Consider the following 24,136-nt stretch of genomic DNA (forward strand, 5'->3'; position numbering starts at 1 on the left):
ACTCACGGACCGCGAGATCATGACCTGAGCCGAAGCCGGACGCTTAACCGACTGAGCCACCCAAGCGCCCCATCGTACATCATTTTTAAACTTAAGAAACATTCCATCCATACAACAGAGTACAGATACTACAAAAAGAAGGTACGAGAGAAAAGGAAGGGGACCCCAATGTTGTCACCGTCCCGGTTAACAGATTGTCACCGACCCCAGCCGGTCAGGCTCTCGTTTTGCACCCTCCGCCGTTCCCACTGGGGGAAACTACAATCCTGCATCTGGGGTTTGCCCGTTTCTTTCTATGTTTCATGGTCTTCGTAGGTAAGTATATACGCATATACCTCGAAACAAGATGTCACTGATGTTGAATGTTTAGATATTTATGTGACTGGAGCCACCTGTATGTGCCCTGCTGCAACTTGCTTTTTTGCTCAACATGTTGTGGGATTTATTCACGATAATGGGTACAGCTGTGATTTGACAGGAGTTTCGTGGCGTCCAGGTTTCTGCAACAGAAATAGTGCTTTTGTGAACACTGCTGTGGGAGTTTCTGGGCACACTGCTAGAGTTTTCTTTAGGGCATACATTTAAGAGTGGAATTTCTATGGGGCGCCTGGGTGGTTAAGTCGGTTAAGCGTCCGACTTCAGCTCAGGTCATGATCTCGCGGTTTGTGGGTTCGAGCCCCACGTCGGGCTCTGTGATGACAGCTCGGAGTCTGGAGTCTACTTTGGATTCTGTGTCTCCCTCTCTCTCTACCCCTCCCCAACTCGAGCTCTCTCTCTCTCTCTCTCTCAAAAAAAAAAAAAATTAAAAAATGTTTTAGAAAAAGAGTGGAATTTCTGGGTGAAAGTTTTATGTGTCTTCAACATTACAGCCTAATACTGAAAAGGTTTTCAAAGTGGTTGTACGAATTTAAACCCTTCCTCCTTTCTCTTCCCCTCCCTGCAGCTGACTTAATTTTGGTCATACACAGTATTGAGTGACTTTAATTTTTGCTAGTCTGGTGTGTGTGTGTGTGTGTGTGTGTGTGTGTGCGCACTACATAAAATTTGCCATTTTAACCATTTTTAGGGGTATAGTTCAGTGGTCTTTAAATGCATTGACTTTGCGGTGTAGACATCACCATCATCCATCTCCAGAACGTTCCATCTTCTCCAGTGGACACAATATCCCGATTAAACAGTAACCCCTCCCCCAACCCCCGGGACTCCCACTCTATTTTCTGCCTCTAGGACTCTGACTACTCTAGGGACCTCATATCAGCGGGATCGTACAATATTTGTGCTTTTGTGTCTGGCTTATTACGCTCCACATAACGTCCTCAAGGCGCCTCCACGTTGGAGCGCTCCGAGTTTTAATTTGTGTTCCACGTCCCATAACGGCGCATGTCTGTGTGTTCTCCAGGGCACTGGGGAGAGGATCTGGGATCATGCAATTGAGGGAGCTGCCAGCGGCCGCTGTGTGCTTCTTGTCTGCACAAGTTATGCTGAAACTTGGAGACCGCAGGGCAGGGAAGGATGCCGTCTTAGCCAGCTTGGGCTGCTACAGCAAAATACCACGGCAGGGTGGCTTAAACACAGTTCTGGAGGCGGGAAGCCCAAGATCAGGGCTCTGGCCTCTTTGGTTCCTGGTGAGGGCTCCCTCCCGGGCTTGCAGGTGGCAGCCTTCCTGCCGTGTCTTCACGTGGCCGTGCGGGCAAGAAGAGAGGAACAAGACAGAGACCGAGGCGCAGACAGACACACACACACAGAGGTCTCTCTTATTATTATTATTAGGGCACCAACCCCATCAATCACCAACCCACCCTGTGACCTCATTTCACCTGAATTATCCAAAACCCCATCTCCACATACGGTCCCGTTGGGGGTTAGGACTTGAACATACGAGTTTGGGGGATCATAATTCAGTCCACAACAGATGTAACAAATGGGACGGCAAAGACAAGCTGGAACCCACGTGCATGGGCTGGAGGCCATGGGGCCAGACGGTTGCCCGTGACCTTGATGCAGGTGTCCTCCGGAAGCTGGGGCAAGGGTTCGTCGACACAGACCTAGACACACACGCCTGGCCCAGGAGTCGGAGAGGCGGGAGGATCCGGGGAAAGGCCTGGCCACTACCTCGTGCAAGGAGGTGCATAGCTGACCAGCAACACGATACGGGAGCAGATCCCCCCAGGACCCCTTATGGCCCGACCCCAACAGGTGCACACAAGACAGGGAGTTCTGGTGACGTCGTGTCATTGCAAAGCCACCTCCTCTCCTAAAAGTGCCAGGACTTTTACGTTCACATATGGTCTGTAATTCACCAGAACCGCCCACACATACGATGCGATACAGGATTCTAACGCCGTCTTTAGCCACGCGATACTCGGTTTGCATTAGACCTCTCCACCGATCTGCATGTCGCCTGTTAACACTTCAAGACCCCGTACACCCGTGGTTCTGTTTCTTGGCTCTCTGGTCTTCCCTATTCACTGTCTTCTTTTCCCCACACCAGCATCGTTGCACACCTTTTTTTTTTTTTTCTTTGTTCTTTTTTTTTTTTTTTTTTAATTTTTTTTTTCAACGTTTATTTATTTTTGGGACAGAGAGAGACAGAGCATGAACGGGGGAGGGGCAGAGAGAGAGGGAGACACAGAATCGGAAACAGGCTCCAGGCTCTGAGCCATCAGCCCAGAGCCTGACGCGGGGCTCGAACTCCCGGACCGCGAGATCGTGACCTGGCTGAAGTCGGACGCTTAACCGACTGTGCCACCCAGGCGCCCCAGCACACCTTTTTATAATGAGGTCATCAGACCCTATCTCCTGCAACTGGTCTTCTTGAGACCGTTTATTTGGAAATAATCCTGTCGTGTCTTTGCTCCCTGTCAGGCGTGTCTTGCCTGTTTTTGGCCCTGTGTTCTTTCACACTCGTGCATATGTAGTTTAGACTACATCAGTGAGCATCACTACACACGTGTCAGAAGTTTGGATGCTGTTGTGCTAAATGTGTGATGTCCATTGGAGGGGACAGTTGACATCCTTATAATATTGAATCTTCTATACGTGAATTGTGTTTCTTTCCATTTATGGGGTTTTTCATATCTTTCAGTAAAGGCTTATAATTTCCTCCATAAGAGTTTTCACATATTTTTGTAAGATTTATTCAAGGCAACTAATTTTTTGTTACCTTTGTTGGGCTTTTTTTTTTTTCAAATTTTATGATGACACAGTTCAAAGATGCAGAAAGTATGGAATATTAGTATAATGAACACATGTACACACTCCTCCTACAGCCAATTAGATGGCTTTTTCTGATGAGCCCTTTGAAATTAAATTGCAGACATCATGACCCTTCATGCCTCAATCCTTCCACGTGCCTCTTCTGAGAATGACATTCTCCCACCAAATCATGCTACCATTGTTACGTAAATGATACGTTTAAAAAGAACATTCTATGGGGACCTGGGTGGCTCAGCCAGTTAAACGTCTGAGTTTAACTCAGGTCATGATCTCATGGTCCGTGAGTTCGAGCCCCACATTGGTCTCTGCTGACAGCTCAGAGTCTGGCACTTGCTTTGGGATTCTATGTCTCCCTTTCTCTCTCTGCTCTTCCCCTGCTCACTCTCTCTCTCTCTCTCTCTCTCTCTCTGAAAAATAAATAAACATTAGAAAAAATAAAAACATAAAAAATAAATAAAAAGAACATTCCAGTGGCTAGTTGGTGACGTAGAAGAAAGCAGACTTTTTTGTGCACTCTCTCTGTATCTACATTGACAGCCAACCTTTCTTAGCAATCCTACTGATTTCCTCTTGAATCTTTGAGGTTTTGTAGGTACACAGTCACATCATCTTCAAATAATGACAGACTAGTTTCTTCCTTGGAAATTCTCATCAGGTTAATTTCTCACCCTGGCCAAAACATTCCGTACAATGCTGACTAGAACTGGTGCTAGCAATAATCCCTTTCATTTCACCACGAAGGGTGATGTTTGTGGAGATTTTTATAGATCTCCTTCATCAGATAAGAAAGCTTCTTTTTATTTCATCTTTGCCAAGGACTTTTATTTTTTATTATGGAGGCATGCTGAATTTTACTGAATGTTCTTTTAAAATCTATTAGGGAAGGTTTGTTATTGTGTTGAACTATACTGATAGCTTTTTTAATGTTAAAGCAATAGTATATTCCCAGGAGAAATCCAGCCTGATCACAATCATTTTTTGTAGAGTGTTGGATTCATTTTGTTAATGTTTGTTTAGAATTTTTACATTTATATTCATGAGTTAAATTGGCTTGTAATTTTCCTTGAACAGTCTTTGCTGGTTTGGACCTTGATAAATAAACAAATTTTTTGTTTGTTTGTTTTTCGATTTCTTGGAAGAATTTTTGAACGACTAGAATAGGAAGTTACTTAACTGTTCCTGTAAAAGATTTTTTAATGTTTATTTATTTTTGAGAGAGAGGGAGAGTGAGTGGGCAAATGGAAGAGGGGCAGAGAGAGAGGGAGACACAGACTCTGAAGCAGGTTCCAGGCTCTGAGCTGTGAGCACAGAGCCCGATGCGGGGCTTAAACTCATGAACTGTGAGATCATGACCTGAGCTGAAGTCGGATGCTCAACCGACTGAGCCACCCAGGTGCCCTCTTAACTGTTTCTAGCAATTAACCTGGAAAATCATCTGGCCAATTACTTGGTGTAAGCATCTACTAATTAATAAAGATTGCTCATTATGTTGTACACAACTTCTATATTTTTACTGATGTTTATTTGCTTGTTTGCTTGATCTTTGATGGCTATGAGAGAAGAAGGCAGTTTTGTAAAGATCTCATAACTGTATAAATGTTCCTTTATACATTTTTTAAAACTCTGTTGTTAGGTATATATAAGTTCACAACTATTATATTGTCCAAGCGATCTGTTTACTTTATCATGATAAGTGACCCTCCCTTATTTCCAATAAAGCCTTTTATTCTCAGATCTATTTTGCCCATTATTAATAAAACCAAACCAGCTTTCTTTTACATATGTCCATTCTACAGATGTTTCATAAACAGCATAGCACATGGCTGTCTTAAAAATTAGATGATCATATAATTTATGTATTAAAAAAAATCCATTCCTATTAACTGGACAGCGTAGAGCATTTACATGTAGTATGACTACTGATGAATTTGCATACACTTCTACATGTATACTTTGCGCTTTCTATCTGTCCTGTTCTTTCTGGGTTCACTTTTCCTCCTTTTCCCTCCCTTATTCTTCTTTGCTTCATTTTGTTTGACTTCATTTAGTTCTTTCCCACTTATTCCCTTTTTTCCTCTTTGCAGTTGGACATATCAACATATACTCTATTTCTTATTCTTTTGTAATTATCCTTTTAACAAGCATATCAGCAATGTCTAATGTTAGTCAGTATATTTGTTCTCCTCCAGAGGAATCCAATCATTCAAATATGTTGATCTTGTTCATTCCACTGGGGATACCACTGTTTTCATGCTATTATTTTCTGATATTTTAGCTCTATTTGTTGTTGTTGCTGTTGTTTCTACTCTACCTTTGCAAATTACACATTATTGGGGGTGCTGCTTTTTGTTTCTTTGGGTTTTTTTTCTTTGAGAGATAAAGAAAGAGCAGGGGAGAGACAGAAGGAGAGAGAGAGAGAGAGAGAGAGAGAGAGAGAATCCCAAGCAGTCTCCATGCTGTTAGTGCAGAACCTCATGCAGGGCTCGATCTCACGAACTGTGAGATCATGACCTGAGCTGAAATCAAAAGCCCCACATGGGGCTCAATCCCATGAAGCACGAGATCATGACCTGAGCGGAAATCAAGAGTCAGACGCTTAATCGCTTAACCATCTGAGCCACCCACGTGCTCCTCATGGGTGCTGTTTTATGCTGTCAATGTTGGTTTAGATTTATCCACATTTTTACCACGTCCTTGGCTCCCTCCTGCCTCTGTGTGTCAGTCTTTCCTTCTGGGATTTTCTTCTTCCTGAACTACATCCTTTTCAAGTTTCCTTCTTGTGGTTAATACTGTCTTGATGTGTCTGGGAATGGCTTTTCCCTCTTCCTTGAAAGAAATTTTTTTACAGGATATAAAATCCTAGGTTGTCAGTCACTTTCTCCAACACTCTGAACATTTGATTCCTTCCTATGCTGCCTGTCCTGGGAGGGGGTGGGGTGGGGAAGTCTTCTGCTCCAGGAGGCTTTTCGGGTCTCCTCTTTATTTTAAGGGTTCTGCATTCTTACTATAGGATGTTTAACTATGGATTCCTCTTTTTCCTGCTTTGGATTTGTTGTGCTTCAATAATCTAAAGATTCATGACTTTCATCAATTTTAGAAAAGTTTTAATCATCACTTTTACTTCATTCTCTCTGTTATCACATTTTGGAGATCTAATCAGACCTATTTATCTTTTTTTTTTTTTTTAAAGTAGGCTCCATATCCAGCAAGGAGCCCAACACGGGGCCTTGAACTCACCACCCTCAGAATGAACACCTGAGCTGAGATGGAGAAAGACGCTTAACCGACTGAGTCACCCAGGAGCCCCCAGACATAGTTTAGATCTTCTTCCTCTGTTCTCCATACCGCCCAGCTTCTTTTTCATATATTTTTAAAAATAACTTAGTCCCTTTGTGTGCGTTTTGGATAAATTCTCCGGTCTGTGTCATGAATTCCCTCTTCAGCTACTGGAATGCTTCTTTTTCTTTGGAAGTTCTTTTTAGTGTTTCCCCCTGCAGGTCTGCTAAGTTATTTTTACAGATCCTTGCTTCTTATTCATTTGTAGAGTCTCTCTCTCTTTTTTTTTTTAACATTTATTTATTTTTGAGACAGAGAGAGAGCATGAACGGGGGAGGGGCAGAGAGAGAGGGAGACACAGAATCGGAAGCAGGCTCCAGGCTCTGAGCCATCAGCCCAGAGCCCGACGCGGGGCCCGAACTTGCGGACCTCGAGATCGTGACCTGAGCTGAAGTCGGACGCTCAACCGACTGAGCCACCCAGGTGCCCCTCTCTTTTTTAAAATATAGCGAACATACTTATTTTCTTATTTGTATCTAATAACTCCAGTAGCTATGGTCTGATTCCATGGCTTGTTGTTCTCGCTGACTTTTTTCCTAACGCCTTCTATTTGTTGTTTTTAACTAAATTAACGCTCTCTTTAATTGTGACTGTATAGGACTTCCCCCCCCCCCCCGCCCCTCCACTGGGCTGAGGGGTGAATAGTCAGGGTCATCCAGAGAAAACAGAACCAACAGGATAGATCCTCCTCTCTCCTCTCTCTTTCTCTCTCTCTCTCCATCAGAATCAGCTTGTGTGATTATGGAGGCCAAGAATCTGCTCCCTGCGTGCTGGAGAACAGAAAAGCCAGCGGCATGATTTAATCTGAGTCAAAGGTCTGAGAATCAAGAGCACCAGTGTTGGAGGGCGGGCATACATGGATGTCCCAGGTCAGGCAGAGAGAGCATACTTCGCCCTTCCTCTGCTTCCACCTGCATTGGTGAGGGCAGTGCTCAGTGTACTAATTCAAATGCCAATCTCTTCCAGAAGCACCCTCACAGCCACATCCAGGAACAACGTTTTACCAGCAAGCTGGACCTCTTTTAGCCCAGTCGAGGTGACACATAAAATCAACCCATACAAGCAGCATTCTACGAGAGAGGATCCAAGTTGGCTCTGGCCGTGTGCTGGGACATCCCCAATCTAGAACCACCTTAGATTAAATTCTTGGCTCGATGTTTTCTGGCCACCAAGGTAGTGAGAATTTAGGCTCAAAACTTAAACTGTCATAGGAGGAACTGTTTGTAGTTACAAATTCTCAGGGGAGTATTATTCCTTCTCTACAGAGAGCCAAGACTAAGATACAGACAAGTTTGTTGGTCATCACCTTCCAGTGGGATGGATAGCAATTTTTTCTTTGCATCCTCTTTCTTTCTGAGAGAGCTTTGTGTGTTTTGACGTGCTGTGGTGGTATCCTACCCAACTTCCCACCTTGCTGAAGCCTTTGACTTTGCCTTTCACCCTCATCCCCTGGGTGTAAAGCTCTTCAGAACTTTTGATGGCTCCACGATGTGTGCCACTGTGGCTCCTTCCTCCCTTCCCCGGATACAGACCCACACTTCACTTTTGTGTCCAAGAAGTTCCCAATTCTTCTTGCAAATTCCGCTGTAATTTTTTAATGTGTACTTATTTTTGAGCGGGGGGAGGGGGGGCAGAGGATCCCAAGACGGCTCTGCACTGACAGCAGTGAGCCCAATGTGGGGCTCAAACCCACAAACCGTGAGGCCATGACCTGAGCCGAAGTTGGATGTTCAACTGAGCCACCCAGGGGCCCCAATGCAGCTGTAATTTTAAAGGACATTAACAGGGGCCCCTGGGTGGCTCAGTTGGTTAAGCGTCCAACTTCGGCTCAGACCATGATCTCCTGGCTCGTGAGTTGGAGCCCCGCGTCAGGCTCCGTGCTGACAGCTCAGAGCCTGGAACCTGCTTCGGATTCTGTGTCTCCCTCTCTCTCCCCGCCTCCCCCACTCATGCTCTCTCTCTCAAAAATGAATAAACGTTTAAAAGTTTTTTAATGAAAAAAGAAATTAAGGTTCTGCTTTCATTGTATCACAGCTACTCCGCTTGGTAAGCCATTCTGATTTGCCGCCTGTATCCATGAAAGAGATGCCAACGTGGGCCTAACTTGGGAGCCGATGTGACGCTGTGGTTCAATGATGCCGTGAAGAGCTGGGTTTCTAGTCTTCTCTATGCTGTCATTTTGGAAGGAGGGACTTTCTCCACTGCACAAGGCAGTAGGTTTCTGGACGTTCCCTGAGAAGAACATCCCCAAGCCCCTCCCCTAAGCCCCTCACCTCAAGGGCCATGAGCCAGTCGTGAGCTCATCCCTGAAGCAGGAATTCTGGTAGGGCACGGGACAGAGCGGCTGAGCCGAGACTGGCCACATGGCCACCTCCAGCGCGGAGGTCAAGTTGGCTCCCAGGCTGATGGTCAACTCCTGGGAGGTGTGTCCACTCCAACAAACATTCCCCGCAGCCGTGCAGAGAAGGAGAAATGGCCGTGACGAGAATAACTAGCAGAAGAGGGATGAACACAGAGACACATGTGCCACCTGGTGTGAAGGTGGACTTGGGGGTTTGGTGGAACACGGGCTCATTTCTGGACAGCCCCGAACACGCCATTCAAAACCGAGATAAGTGAGTGGCCGGGAGGAGACCATCCGACCCGACCCGTCTGTCATTCACAACCCTGCCTGGGCAATGTCCTCTACTGGGGACAACCCGGACACCTGTAAAGTATGAGAGATGGGTGGGTGCTGGGGAATATTCGGGATGGTCCCCTCGGTGGCTGTGAGGGTGGGAGACAAAGGAAAGGTCGGGAAGAGAAGAACTTCCTAGGGAAGCCCAGCTCCCTGCCAAAGAGTCATGTGAGTTGGCCGGAGGTAGGTTTTCTTCCGCTCCCACTTTATCGGAAAGCAATCCATGTTTTGTGTATTGCAAATTTGGAAAGAGATCCTAAGGACAGGGAAGAGCCTGCCTTCTGGAGAAGGTTTATCTCCCCCGCTTCCCCCCCCCCCCCCCGCCCTTGTCCGTGATGGTGGGTAGCCCTTTAACCACTGCTGGGGACAAGGGGAAGGTGGGGGTGACTTGGGATCCGAAGGCAAAAAAAGGCAGGCACAGGAGGGCTGGAGAGGGTCCTCGGCGGTCCTTGCGTGGGGACAGAGGCCACACGCTCTGTCCAGGAGCTCCGGGGTGGGGGGGGGCTCCGGCAGGGACTCAATCACTGCCCCCCCCCCCAGAAGTTCCCTCCTTAACCCAAACTCGAGACCTCGGGGCCCCAAAGCGCTCGCAACGGGGGCGCTCCAGGGGACGAGGGGGGGGAGGCGCGCCTCTCAGAACCCTACGCCGCCCTCGACCCTCCGGGGACCGAGCCGGAGCTCCAAGGGGTCCACCCCGCGGGCGGGGACCAGGAGAGCGCCCCGGGCTTTCCCGGGAAGAAACTCCTCCTCCCGCCGCCCCGCCCAGTCCCCTCCCGGTGCCCGAGGTGCCCCGGGACCGCGTTTAGGGGTGTCGCCCTGGGCGCTCCGACACCGCCTCCCGGGATTAAAGCGGGGACTCCGGACAGAGGAAGACGCGAGTTCCGCAGGAGGCCGAGGAGGCGGAGGAAGAGGAGGAAGGGGAGGACGAGCCAGGGGCGGAGAGCGCCGGGCGGGGAGCCCCGCAGGTGAGCGGCGCGCCGGCCGGGTCTCCCGGCGGAGTCTGGGGCGCGGGTCCCAGGCGCGAAAAGAAGGATCTGGGCGCCAGGGGACAACCCAAGCGTCCCCCTCCCCCCCCCCCCCCCGCGCTGGGTGGCGGCGTCTGGAGGTGAGGCCAGGTGTGAGCAGCGCCAGCGCAGCAGGTGCGTCCTCCCGCCGGCGGGACGCCCCGGGCAGGGCCGGGCAGCGCGCCCTCGGTGGGGGCCGGAGGGGGCCGGCTTCGCGCGGCCGGGAACGTCGCTCCGCGTCCCTGGCTCATTGGTCGGAGCAGAGAGTGCCTCGGGGTCCCTCGGGGTGGGTCCCCTCGGCCAGAGCCGGCTCCAGGACCCCCCGCCTTCTGCGGCCCCGGAGCTGGGGACCAGGGGTGCGCCTTTTCCTTTGGGGGGATGAGGAGGACAGAGCGTTGCCTATCCGTTTCTTTGTTTCGGGGAAATCTCTGCAGCCCCGGAGTGTTACCTGAACTCCTTCTACTTCTTGGTTCTCTCCCGAGGTGGGGAGAAACTGGAAACTCGCTGTAGATTCCGGGAGCGATAGGCCGGCGCGGCGGGGACGGCGGGGACAGGGCCCCCGGGCGAGGCGCGAACGGCTCGGCCGTTCCGGGGAGGGACTGGCCCACAGCCCGGATCAGAGCCGGGCCGCCCGGGCACCGGGGTCCGCAGGAAGCCGCCGGGGAGGAGCGCTCCTGGCCCCGGCCGCGCGCTCCCTGCCGGGGACAAGGACGGGGCCGCCCCGGCGCTCCGGTCCACCGCACGCCGTCAGGCCCGGACCTGGACAGTGGCTGCGGGGCTCAGCGCACCGGCCTGGCCGTGGACAGGCGTCCTGCCCGTGGCCCCACGTGCTCTGCGGAAGAATTGCCTTATGGCCCCAAAGTTCGTGCGTCCACACCCCAGAGGGCATTTGCCAGCCCAGAGCCCTGAGCGGTGTTGAAGCGGTCACCCCCACCCAAGGGCACAGCCGGGTGGCCTGGAATCCCAAAGCCGGAATCCCTTTCCAACGCACAGGGGAGGCGGGGAGCAGTCAAGAGGAATCCTAGTGGCTTATTTGGGAGGGAAATGATAGCTGGGAGGCGCAGGTCCACCCGGTGGGCAGGCATCACCAGGGGCTCGGCCCTGACACCTCGGACCCCTAGATTCCAACTGGCGCAGCAGTTCCGGGGCTAAGATGGGCACACCCAGGGGGGCGCTGGCCTTTGTGCTCCTGGCCTAGCAGCTACAGAGCCTCACCCGGGTCATGGAAACTTACAAAGGCCGCCTGGAGGGAGTTTTAAGGTGTTCAGGAACCCTGAAGTGAGGGTTGTTGACTTAGCCTGGGAGGTGGGGGGAGGTTCTCCCGGAAGCGAGGCCGGTGCCAGCCTCCCCTGAAGGCCGGTAGGGGCTGGGAACGGGGACAAAGATTACCCAGGCCCAGGAACCTGGGGACGCAGGCTCTCAGGCTGCCGCTGCTGGGTGAGGCAAGGGGACCTGGTGGGCCAGGTTGGGTGGGTGGGGGGGAACCCCCAGGAAGTCGCTGGCTTCCTTTTCTCAGCGTTTCCAGAGGTGAGGCCTGCCTGCCTCCCTCCACCACGGCAGCCTTACTGGGGGTTGGGGTTACCAGGAAAGGGCACGGCCAAGCAAGCAAACGCTCAGCCCAAGAGTTGGGGGGTGGGGGGCGTTCCCGCAGTGGAGACCCTCTGCCTGGAGATCGGTCACTCAACTCCTTCCTCTGTTTTTGTTTTTTGTTTTTAAATATCAACCCGGGAGCAGTGTGGCCTTTGTTCTTGGCTTGGATGAGTCAGGCCAAGCCACTTTTCCCTTCAACATTCACAAGGTCAGGCTTCTCCTAACAAGGCTGTGTTGTTGCCAGAGCCCCGGACACGGCTTGGAGCTCGGGCCTCGCACCCGCGGCTGGCTCTGCCCTGGGCTCAGTCCCCGGAATTGCAGGAGGAAACGGGGCCGCACTCGTGTTATAATAATAATGGCAAACCTGGATGAGGCACTCTCTTCCAGCCAGGTGTCATTCCAAACTCTTTGTGGCGTACTTAATTATGGGGAAACTGAGGCAGAGAGGTGAGATACTTGCTCCGGGTCCCGTAACCCCTGGGAAGACCTGGGGAAGAAGCCAGGCTGTCTGGCTCCTTAGGGCTCTGACAGGTAGTGCGACTGCCTTTCCTTCCTCTAGAAGATGGGAGTGTCATAGAAACCGTGTGGACAAGGGCTCAGGGAGCTGAGAGCAGGGCCCAAGGAAACCTCACGCGGAAGGGACTTGCTTGGGGGCCAGGCTCGTTCCCCCTATCCTAATATTGGAGCACCTGCCCACAGCCCCACCTGGACTCGGTGCTGAATCTTCCAGAATAATCCAGGCAGATGTGTGCAGGACTCCTCCGCGGGGAGAGCTGAACTCCCTGGCTATTGGGACGTTGAGGGACAAGACTCAGGCGAACATGTGCAGTAGACAAGGAAGCCCAGATACCTGGGGGCCTACCCGGAATTGCACAGCAGGAGCCCAGGCCAGTGGCTCACTCTTTTCCACCCAAACCTGTGGCAGGGGTCCTGGGAGAGCTTCCTAATGAGATCCAGGTAATTGTCCTGGGTCCAGTCGCTGTATCAGACTGACAGCGGGGCGGAGCTTGGGAATATACTTTCCTAAGCTCTCCAGAAAATCCCAGGGCTTGAGGGCCAGGGGCAGGTCTAAGCCTTGATAATAGGAAAATTGGCAGGGTCGAGTTAGTGGTGACCAGTTTTGGTTACGTACGGCCTCTGATGAGGGCAGTGAAGGGCGTCTGGAGAGGCTCTCGGGGTCTGAGTGCTTTTCCATGTTGGTTTCCTCTGCTGCTCTGGATCTCCCGGGGTCATCCTGCTTCTCACAGCTGCTGGCCTTTGCTCGCCCTCCCCGCCCCACCTTTCCGGGGCACCTGCAGGGACCTGCTGACATTGGGTCCTCCCAGGATGAGTTGGTGGCCTCTGTGGATGGGGTGTGAGGGCATCACATACCTGAGCGCTGAGACCTGAGTTGGGAAAGCACCGTGAGTCCCATCCTGGTTTGGTGCTAGGGACCCGAAAGGCTACCTCGGGGAGCCCGGCTTGTACGTCTCCAGGGGTAGTGGGCCAGGGGTAGAGGGCCTGGGTAGTGGGCCCTCTGTGCTCTGGGCCACCCTGGCCTCAAGCACATGAGGAATCCTGGGGAGTAGCAAAGGGCTTGGCTGGTCATACAGGCAGTTTGAGGGGGACGCCGTAGGGGCAAAGCTGGCCGTCAGGAAGGAGAAGAGCCGGCCAGGGACTCGGTCTGTCCCGGCCACTGCACGGTGGTTGGGAGCAGAGGCACCAGCACGTATGGAAATGTCACGGTCACGGGCAGCCTTAGAGGCATCGGGGGAGAAAGGCAGACGCCGATTTTCCGGTGGGAGTGAGGGCAGTCATGTGGACTGTGAACGGTGTGAACTTTGAAGAGGGAAGGTGGCCCAAAGACATGCTCGTAGAGGCGAGTCCAGGAGGAGGAGGACAGGGCTTGCTGGGTAGAAACTCAGGGCATTTTGTTGGTGTGGACAGAGCTCAGCCGTGGGCGTCCCCACTGTATGAGGGTGCAGGGGTGTGGTAAGGGAGCACAGGACGTTTCGAGGGCACCATGTGCAGTAGCGACATTCTGGAAGCTTGTGCGATGGCGGGAGAGATTGGGGGCTCGGGGGAAACCGGCAGGAGGCCGCGGCGTCCAGCGGACATTCGACAGAGAAATATCGTCAAGCGAGAGCTGAGCTGGAAGGAGACGTGGCCTGGGCCTCATGACCACTTATTGGTGTATGAGGCAGGAGACCCAGCATCGGAGTCCCTCAAGGTCACTGCTCTGCGAGGGGCCGTCCTGGCAGGACCCCACACCTGAGCTCATTTCAACCCTTGATCTGAACTCTGGGGACGTGGGGCCTGTTTTCCAGGGGTGCTGGGTCATTCTTCGGGTGTCTGACCTCAGGCAATAAGACTTCATCGTCCCCGTCCCCCCCCCCCCCCCAGTCAAAGCTCAGCACCGTTCTAGAATACGCTTGGACCAATACGCGTGGAGAGCCCACCTGCCAGTCTCAGATCAAACATGCTTCCGTTTGAGGAACTCTGTTCTCTCCAAGGCAACTAGTTGACTATTTAAACTTCCTCACTGTTGGAAATTTGGTTTCCCGGGATCGGGTTACACCTGCCTTTCTGATACCGCTGACCGCTTTGATCCTGGCTGCGTCCTTTGGATTTACACAGACTAAACTGAATGTCTCTCGCACATGACAGTCCCTTCGCTACAGGCAAACAGATCTTAGCTGCTGTCACGATGTGATTGTTCAGTGCCTAGCGTGTGTTGGCCACGGTGTTGGAAACGGACACACTTGGTCCTCGAAACAACCCTATTACCTTATTATCCCATTCCACAGATAGACTTGGGCAAGGTCTTCAACCCTAGCCGGGGCCTTTGCACGTCTCGGGACTCCTCTCTCCTGCAGGGACCCGGACGCCTCCCCAGCCGGCCTGTCACATTAGGTGTGCACTCAGTCTTGTGCACCTGGGCCCGTGAGGTCATCCACGTCCTCACCTTGGAGGCTGGTTTTGTCTCGTCCAGGTGCAGACTTTGCGGCTTGCTCTGTCCCTCAGATTCCGTCTTACTCCTTTGGCCTCTGGAACTCAAGAAATATCGGAACGCTTTCTTGTATGCTAGTAAGCTAACAAAGCTTAGCTGTAAGAAAAAAGACAGAAAGAAAAAAAGGGACCCGACCCAATTCCTGCCCTAAAAAGTTTGTAATCTCAACCGGGACAATGAGGCATTCATAGAAAAAGAAACTTGGAGGATGCGGGCAGAACCTCTCTTGAGGTGATGACTCTGCCTCTGTGTGCCTGCACTGTTCCTGTGTGAATCACCGCGTAGGCCTTTTGTCCGATTGTCTTATACTCGTTCATGTTGACTTGCTACTTAAACCCACCACTGTCCGATAATTTGCATCTAACAGTGCTTTGGATTTGGGGAGGGGGGGGTTAAACATTTTTTTAAGTTTATTTATTTATTTTGAGAGAGAGAGAGCATGAGCAGAGGAGAGGCAGAGAGAGAGAGAGAGAGAGAGAGAGAGAGAATCCCAAATGGGTTCTGCGCTGTCAGATGCGGGGCTCGAACTCACGAACCGCGCGATCAGGACCTGAGCCGAAACCAAGAGTCGGACGCTTAACCGACTGAGCCACCCAGGCGCCCTATAACGACACTTGTGATTTGACGCAGTGGTTGAGGCATAAAGGGGCTGTCCTTGATCATTTGTTCATTGGATAAGGAGTGTCTGTTGGTGTTGCTCGCTTCGAAGTTTGAAGAAAGGGGTACAGGGGTCAAGGAAGGGGGGCCTCAGAAAGCAAATGCTTTCTGAGATTTCCAAAGAAGAAATTTATCGCTTGGAAACAGCTTCGTCATGTCACGGGGTGCAGGCAGGACTCCACGGCACGGTCCTGCCAAGCAGTGGCCGGGCAGGTGCTCGGGGTGACCCAGCTCTCTGCAAAGAGAGCCCCGAGTGACCGAAACCACCGTGTCGTGTTGTGTGACTCAAGCGGACCTTTCGGTGCCGGCGTGGGGAGCTGGCCGGGGACAAGGAGGGGCTAGGAGCTTGGTCACACATCTGCTCTTTTGTCACTTAAAGAGAAAAGTGCTTCGTTATGGCTGGCTTGCCGGAATCGAGGACAAGCATCTGTGTCCTTTAAATGATAGGAAAGGATGTGTGAGAAACCACGTCTCTCCCCATCTAGGCTGTCTTGCTCGGCTCAAAAACCAGTTGAAGAGATTTGCTTTGCTGTGGAAATGCGTAAGGGTCTGTGTTTGGTTTGGTTTGTTGTGTGTTTTTGTGACACGTAACCTTTTTTCTACACGTGCCGGTTTTGAAGGTGAACCCGCCCCCGTGTGGCCTCCCGGGCGGGGCTTCTTAGAGATCCAGTTCCAGAGTGAGACCCTGCCCCTTCCTTTCTTTTCAGCCAGAGAAAGTTACAGGCAGTGTGACTCCTGTCTTCTGTTCCAAAGTCCGGGGAGGCTGATCTGGGCGCACCGGGTGTTTCTGGTTCTAAGGTTGCGTGGCTCGTGGGATCTCTGGATGAGATAGGATTATCCTGTCATGACTTCTGGGTCCTGTGGCTTTTACTGGATCATTCATGGCTGCGGCCGCCTGGGCTCCTTCCTTCCCTGGCTTCCTCGTCTCTCTCTGTTAGGGATCTCGAATGGACAAGGAGCATGGATTTCGAGCGTTGAGTGATCATTCTTTTCAGAGGGCGCTCAAACTGGGAAAGACACCAGAGGGATCAGATTTTCATTTCCTGAAACTTCACCCAAACCTATAACTGGTGAGACAGCTCAGAGGCGCGGGGAGCCGGAAACCAGAGGGCTGAGAATGTTTGCTTAGGCAGAGTGCTTCGCAAAGTAACCGTGGGGATGTGCTGTGATTTTTTTCCCCCAACTTGGACCAGAGGGGAGCGGGAGACACTGTATGTGTTGGGTCTTAGAGCCCTTGTTCTTCAAGGGGCACACATAGGACAGGTGGATTTTTTTTTTTAAGTTTACTTATTTATTTTGAGAAAGAGCCAGAGAGAGAGAGAGAGAGAGTCCGAGAGAGAGGGAGAGAGAGAATCCCAAGCAGGCTCTGAGCTGACAATACAGAGCCCAACTCGGGGCTCTGACTCATGAGCTGTGAGATCATGACCTGAGCTGAAATCGAAAGTCGGACACTTAACCAACTGAGCCACCCAGGCGCCCTGGACAGGTGTTTTAATGTGTGATTATCACACCATGTAGAGGCTTCCATGGGGACCCTCCCAAGTGCATACTGCTCAGGTTTCTTTCCTCGTATCTAGAACAGCGTTGCCCCTTTTTGATTTTTTAAAGTGAAAAAATCCCACAGCTATCCCTATGGACTCACGCGTGTATTTTGGCTCTACGTGAACAGTAAAGAAATGACGTGGTGCCTGTTTATGGTGACCCGCTCAGGGAGGTTTCCCAAGATTACAAAGCCATCCTCACATTTTCATTTACAGCAAGTTAACGTGTGTTTTGAGTTTGACGAGTCCAGTGATGACCGTGGGCTGGAGTGTCGCATTTCGCTCCCCTGGGGTTTCGGGGTGGGTGGACTTGGCCTTTGGGGAGAAGTACCCAAGGCAAGTGTGCAAATGCCTCCTCTCAGTCCCCAGCCCCCCAGCCCCCCAGCGGCAACATCTGTCAGCTTTATAATCACTTTTATTTAACAGAAATGTCTGCATCTCTGACCTTGCTGCAGACACCGAGGGCTACATCGGTATCCACTGGTTTCACAGCTCATCAACCCGGTAGTGGGGGCTGCTCTGATCTCCTTTTGTGGATGAGGACGCTGGGGCATGGGAACGTTAGCTGACCTGCCCCAGGTCCCAGGTCCCGGAGGGGACGGGCTCACCCACTGCACTGTGCTGCCGGCCGCCGTTTGAGCCCCTGCTGTGTGCCAGGCCCTTTACGGGCCGTGTGAGGGCCAGAACTTTCTCACTGGGAGCACGGTCTCGTGGGTGGAGGGCTGGGAGGGCCATTTCTTGCAGTGTTCTTTGGCCCTTCCGAGACAGCAGGGAGGGGCCCAGGGCAGCCCTTCCTGTGCCCACAAGAGGGAGGGAGTGATGGCCGAATGGGGGCTTTACTATAACGCATCCCGTGTGGATGGTGTTTCTAGAAATTGCTGTCACAACTGTTCACAAACCTCTGCAAACAAAAGCGCCTTCTTTTCATTACCGCCAACCTCAGAAACGATCAAAACGATCAGTTCCGAAGTGGTTTTTTTTCGGATTTGGGGTGGTAGGTGGTGTAATGGGCGCGTGTGGACGTGTTTTATGGAGGGTTTTTTACATATGTTTATTAAGAAGTAGGAGATTCCACATGGCTTATTTGGAAAGTCCGGTGTGACCTCCCTCGGGTACTGTTCTGGACCACGTGCTCTCCAGGGGACACCTACCCCCCCCAACCCCCACCCCGTCCCCGTGGGCACTCAGCAGGAGCGAGGGAGGGAGGCTCTCCTGGCCGGCTGTTGCTTGCTTGGGCCCCCTCATGAAATCTTCACTGGGTGGGGGGGGCCTGGGTGGCTCAGTCCGACTTCCGCTCAGGTCACGATCTCGCGGTTTGTGAGTTCGAGCCCCGCGTCGGGCTCTGTGCTGACCGCTATTCCGGATTCTGTCTCCCTTTCTTTCTGCCCCTCCCCCGCTCACACTCTGCCTCTGTCTCTCTCTCTCAAAAATAAGTAAACGTTAAAAAAAAAAAAAATCCTCACCGGAACGGGACCGTGCCCGACTCCGTACCCATTTCTGTGCCACATTCAGAGAGGTTCAGGCGCTGATGCAGTGATACCTCCAGGAAGGGGTATGGCCACGAGCTGACCCCAGGTCCCTGCCCCCCCGTTAACCTTGCCTGAACTTGAGGGTCTGAGAGGCACCTCGTGCCTGCTTGTATTGCCGGGATCCTCTGTTGCAAGAGGCAGCCTGGGCATGTCTGGCCAGAGCCGTGTTAAGCGTCACTGGCCTTGGACCCTAATGCAGGCAAGCACCAGGCTTCTTCCGCCCGTGCTTGGGGAAGAGGCAGGCGAGGGTGAGGGCCAAGGTGAACCGGTAGAACTGCCGTTTCTTCCGGAGCTAACTCTCACCTAGAAAGCTTTCTGGTTCTTTCCCCACGGGTCTCCTAAAAATTCACCGGTATGGGGGCGCCTGGGTGGCGCAGTCGGTTAAGCGTCCGACTTCAGCTCAGGTCACGATCTCGTGGTCCAGGAGTTCGAGCCCCGCGTCAGGCTCTGGGCTGATGGCTCGGAGCCTGGAGCCTGTTTCCGATTCTGTGTCTCCCTCTCTCTCTGCCCCTTCCCTGTTCATGCTCTGTCTCTCTCTGTCCCCCAAAAAATAAATAAACGTTGAAAAAAAAAGTTTAAAAAAAAAACTCACCGGTATGGAAGTACCACAGTCTTATCATTCTGTCTTCTAGGTCGTCTTGAACGTTCCGGATCTGTACCATTACCTGATGCTGCTGATAAACTCAGGATGGCTTTAAACTCAGTAAGTGGTTAATAATTACCTCCCCAGCCTTTTCTTCGTGCCCTTAATTCCTGCTGTTGTTTTCTGAGGTGTGTGCTGGGCAGCATTTTAAGAGCTGGCCGCAGGGAATGCGTGTGCTCCACGGATGCTGGTCGGGGCCCTCTCTCGGTGAGGCTGGGCGGGAGTGCGGACACAGCAGCTGCACCCCTTGAGAGCTCCCCAGAGCTGTGGGGCGGTTGTGGGGTATGTGCACTACTCACTGGGGCCTCTTCTCTTCCTGCCCTGCAGGGGGGTTTCAGGATAGGATGTGTGGAAGGAAAAGGGGCAGGAGGGTGCCCGGAGGGAGGCAGTCCCAGGGAAGGACAGCAGACCCCTGTGCAGCCGTGTGTCCTGATGAACCGGGGGAGGCTGTGACCGAATGGAGCACTGGGCTGACCATCCCTCTCTCTGGACTCCCCCACCGCCAGCAACTCTGGAGACTAATGCAGTGTCCTTATCCTTGATCCCCATTATGTCTCACTGATTTATCTTTTTTTTTTTTCAATATATGAACTCTATTGTCAAAAAGGTTTCCATACAACACCCAGTGCTCATCCCAACAGGTGCCCTCCTCGATACCCATCACCCACCTTCCCCTCCCTCCCGCCCCCCCATCAACCCTCAGTTTGTTCTCAGTTTTTAAGAGTCTCTTATGCTTTGGGTCTCTCCCTCTCTAACCTCTTTTTTTTTTTTCCTTCCCCTTCCCCATGGGTTTCTGTTAAGTTTCTCAGGATCCACCCAAGTCTCACTGATTCATCTTATACCTGGGAATGCATGCGTTCAGGGCAGCTGTGTGTCATAACAGACATTTCCCGTATCTTCTATCTGGAGAATAGATCTTTACGCTTTTTCCCCTTTAGCCATTGCCGGTAGCTAGTCACTGGATCCATTTAAAACTTCCTATCCGCTGCACAAGACTCTGTGGGGACAGGCCACTGTGCCTGCTACAACCTTCCCTGGGTGGGACAGCATGTTCTTAGATGCTTCCGATAGAGACCAAACACGTGTGCTTTTTTTTTTTTTTTGCCTCTGGTGCCCCATTTAGATTACAGATTACACTGTTTCCCCTTCTGTGCACTGCTCTGGCTCAGAGTTACAGTCTTTGAACTTCTGAAGGAGAGCGTCAGTGAGTTATTAAGCAGAGGTGAACCCTGAGAGCCCGCCTTTGGTGCATTGCTGTATAATCTCGCTTCCCTGGAGGCCCCGCTTAAAATGCTAAGTGTGGTGCCTCCTCTGCTCGGAATACCAGTCCTGTCGGAGACCATGGTCCACAAGAAACGGAAGAAATGAATCAGTGGGAAGAAGGCTGGGGGGCACGCGTGGCCTCCCAGCGTGGCCCAGCCGGTGGGCGATTAAGGAGGACGGAAACAGAGGACACGGTGGGGGTCCAGGCGGGGTCTTGAAGGGGCAGCCGGGAGAAGGCGGCGTTTAGGCAGAGGGAGAAGAGAAGGGCATTCGGAGAAGATGGAGGGAGACGGAAAAAAAGCTCGGGTTGGGGTAGCCCCTTGCACACCCTGTGCGCTGAGACCCAGCGGTTGCTCTCGGGGCGACAGAACCCCTCAGGCTCCCTGCGGACGTGCGTGCCCACAGCCCCCATCCACAAGCTATTTAAATGTCCGTTAGTAAACGGTGACACGTCTCTGTAAGAGAAGAGGAGATAGAAAAAGAACTTTTAGAATAGCATGTCTAATGTGGACCCTTAGGTAAATTTCTCAGCCTCCATCATTCACGTTCGTCTCCGCAAAATGGGCGCGTCCGTCAGTCATCCCTGCACCATCCTCGGGGGGTCTGGTCAGGCTTCCAGGAGGTCGTGCATGCAGGTGCCTGGCTGCCGCTCAGATACAGCCGGTACTGTTCCCCTGAGAATCTCCTTCCCTGGGATTGGGTATTGACCCATTCCCAGACTCCTGCACGTTTTGTCTTTAATTCATATTTTCTTCTTCACTAAATTGCGGTGTTGACCGTTAACTCGCTCTTTACTTCAAAAAGTGACTAGTGAGCAAATACAAAACCGTTGACAACCAGCTGGAAGTTCTGGCTAGTCCTTACTGCAGGTGAGTTCCGTGTTTGGCCCGACAGGAGTCTGCAGCAGCCTTATCAGCACCTCGTCTGAGGACCGCGGGTGGGCGTGTAACCTTTAGGGCAATTGGGGTTTTATGTGATTCATCTTCTTCTTCATTGTCCAGGGGCCCCCGCCAGGTGTCGGACCTTTCTACGAAAACCATGGATACCAGCCTGAAGGCCTGTACCCCCCGCGGCCCGCCGTGGTCCCCGGCGCCTACTCGGTGTATCCGGCTCCCTACTACCCACCCGCAGTGCCCCAGTACGCGCCGAGGGTGCTGACGCACGCTTCCACGCCCAGCAGCCACACGCAGCCCAAGTCCCCGTCGGGGACAGTGTGCACCTCAAGTAGGACCCCTTTGCATTTACTTCCTACAACAATCCAGACGCTGGGGCCTGTCTTCTCCGGTGGCTCTGTCGCTAACCGTCCTCCGTCTGCTTCCTACAACAATCCAGGCGCTGGGGCCTGTCTTTTCCGGTGGCTCTGTCGCTAACCATCCTCTGTCTGCCGGGGCTCCCCTCTCCCTCGCTGTCACTGCCCTTCTGGCCTCAAAGCCCTCTCTTCACTTTCCTTAACCCTCCTGTCGCAGCCTTGTCTGCACGCAGGGCCTCCCTGTCCTGCTCTTGCCTGTCGGGCCCGTCGCTGGGTCGTGTGGAATGAATGGTGAACTAGGCCACGGGAGTCACCACCCACCCTGTCTTTGTGGTGCGGTTCCCTGGAACGGCGAGTCGTGTTTGAGACGCGGGACAAGGCCTTTGTGCTCAGCGAACGAGGTGGCTGGTGTGGTTGCCACACGGACGTATCTCGTGGCTTTAACGATCTCGTGGAGGGGGGGCGGGGGCGGGGGCGGGGTGCTGGGTGGCTCAGTCTGTTAACCGGCCGACTCTGATTTGGGCTCAGGTCCTGATCTCACAGTTTATGGGATCGAACGCGGAGCCTTCTTGGGATTCCCTCTCTCTCTCTCTCTCTCCCTCTTTCTCTGCCCCTCCCCTGCTCACACACACTCTCTGTCTCCAAATAAATAAACACAGGGGCGCCTGGGTGGCTCCGTCGGTTAAGCGTCCGACTTCGACTCAGGTCACGATCTCACGGCTCGTGGGTTCGAGCCCCGCGTCGGGCTCCGTGCTGACAGCTCAGAGCCTGGAGCCCACTTCGGATTGTGTCTCTCTCTCTCTCTGCCCCTCCCCTGCTCGTGCTCTGCCTCTCTCTATACATATATATATATATATATATATATATATAAATCTCAAAAATAAACTAAACCTTAAAAAATGTTTTTAAAGTACACATTTAAAAAAAAATAAAGTAAAATTAAAAAGGATCCACAGCAGAGCAGGTGTAGAGCAGGTAAACAAGTACTGACTGGTATTAGCGACGCAACAATTCGCATTTTTGTCGACGGGGTTTTTGTTTTGCAAGCACGCATGTACACACAGCTTGTCCGGTCAAAGATTAACAATAAAGTGGATTTCCGCCTGCCCCCGCAGCGCATCACAAAGCACAGAAGTGAGTCCTCGTGGCCTGTGCTGCTCGAGGCTCCGTGTGCACGTCTCTGGACCCCTGTAGCCCTCAACCAGCGCCGTCACCCTTAATTCCGCCCCGACGCTTCCGTCTGCTTCCCCCACCCTTCGCAAAGGGTTCTTGTTCCTTCCTCCTCTCGTCAACCTCTACTTTTTTTTTTTTAATGCCAATTGTTGAGAGACAGAGACAGAGTGCGAGCGGGGGAGGGGCAGAGAGAGAGGGAGACACAGAATCGGAAGCTGTCGGCACAGAGCCCGACGCGGGGCTCGAACTCAAGCCATGAGATCGTGACCTGGGCCAAAGTCACACGCTTCACCGGCTGGGCCCCCCGGGCGCCCCAACCTCTACTCCTTTTTATTCCCACATCTCCTACCCTTCAGTCCTCCTCCTCAATTACCCCTTCTCCTTTCCTATACGGTTCCCTCTTTCCCTCCCCTGGTTCCTCTCGGATCAAGGAAATGCCCGCCTCTGCACTGATGTCTTTCTGGTGGTAGTTGGGGAGGTTGAGACCCGTGGTTCTTAATCGGGGCTGATTTTGACCCCCAGGGACACTGGGCAGAGGCTGTGACTGGCAGGTGCCAGGGATGCCGCTGAACCCCTGTGGTGCCCATGACAGCCCCCCGCCACGGAAGACCCCGCCAAGATGTCAGTAGAGCCACGCCCAGAAGCCCCGGTCTTAGTTCACCATGGTGGTTGGAAGGAAGCCAGGGTGTAGACGGCTAGGGAACTCCTGACAGTGGTACCTGCCTCCCAGAAAAAAGGGGGTGGTGATCAGAAACCAAGGGTCCCCTCTTGAGGTCAGCACCTTGAAAGGGCAGGCAGACCAGGGGAGCCCACTCGCCTGACACCCACATTTCCACTGTTCTGGGGGGAAACCTGGTGATGACAGGCAATTGGACAGGAATCTGTACAGTCCTTATCAGTGACTTTATAAGGGAAGAACAGGAGCCTACATGTGTGACTTTGCATTACAAAACTGCCCTTTAAACTCAAAACGAGCTGAGTGAACCTACCTGTCTATGTTTAAGACCTTTTTAATTGACTTCTACAGACGCAACGGACATTTGATAAGTCTAATGTTCGGCCTTGGAAATGTTTTTTTTAATTAGCAGACAGTTTTTGAGAGTAGTTTTTAGGCTTACCCAACAGCAGGGCGCAGTCCCTCTTACCCCTCTTACCCCCAAGTCTGTCCCCTCATCTTGCCGTAGCTAGCGGGCCTCGCTCGTTACAATCGATGAACCAATGTGGATACATTGTCATTAAAGTCCATAGTTTTACATTAGGATCACAGTC

At 52.3% G+C, this 24,136-nt stretch overlaps 1 protein-coding gene across 3 annotated transcripts in view; it reads left to right on the forward strand.

Moving 5' to 3' along the window:
- The first annotated feature begins 10,035 nt into the window (after nt 1-10,035).
- The window catches only part of TMPRSS2 (transmembrane serine protease 2), a 36,096-nt gene continuing 21,995 nt past the window's right edge, over nt 10,036-24,136 (forward strand). The window contains exons 1-3 of one of the 3 annotated variants that reach the window (XM_023238709.2): nt 10,036-10,194; nt 19,172-19,242; nt 21,447-21,669. In XM_023238709.2, coding sequence (XP_023094477.2) covers nt 19,228-19,242; nt 21,447-21,669 — 238 coding nt within the window. In that variant the 5' untranslated portion in view covers nt 10,036-10,194; nt 19,172-19,227. Of the gene's footprint in view, nt 10,195-10,303; nt 10,369-10,527; nt 11,671-19,171; nt 19,243-21,446; nt 21,670-24,136 lie in introns of those variants that run through there. The other 2 variants (XM_023238710.2, XM_023238711.2) reach the window with 2 other exon arrangements.

Source organism: Felis catus, chromosome C2 (assembly GCF_018350175.1).
Source record: "Felis catus isolate Fca126 chromosome C2, F.catus_Fca126_mat1.0, whole genome shotgun sequence".
In the NCBI taxonomy this organism is placed as follows: Eukaryota; Metazoa; Chordata; class Mammalia; order Carnivora; family Felidae; genus Felis; species Felis catus.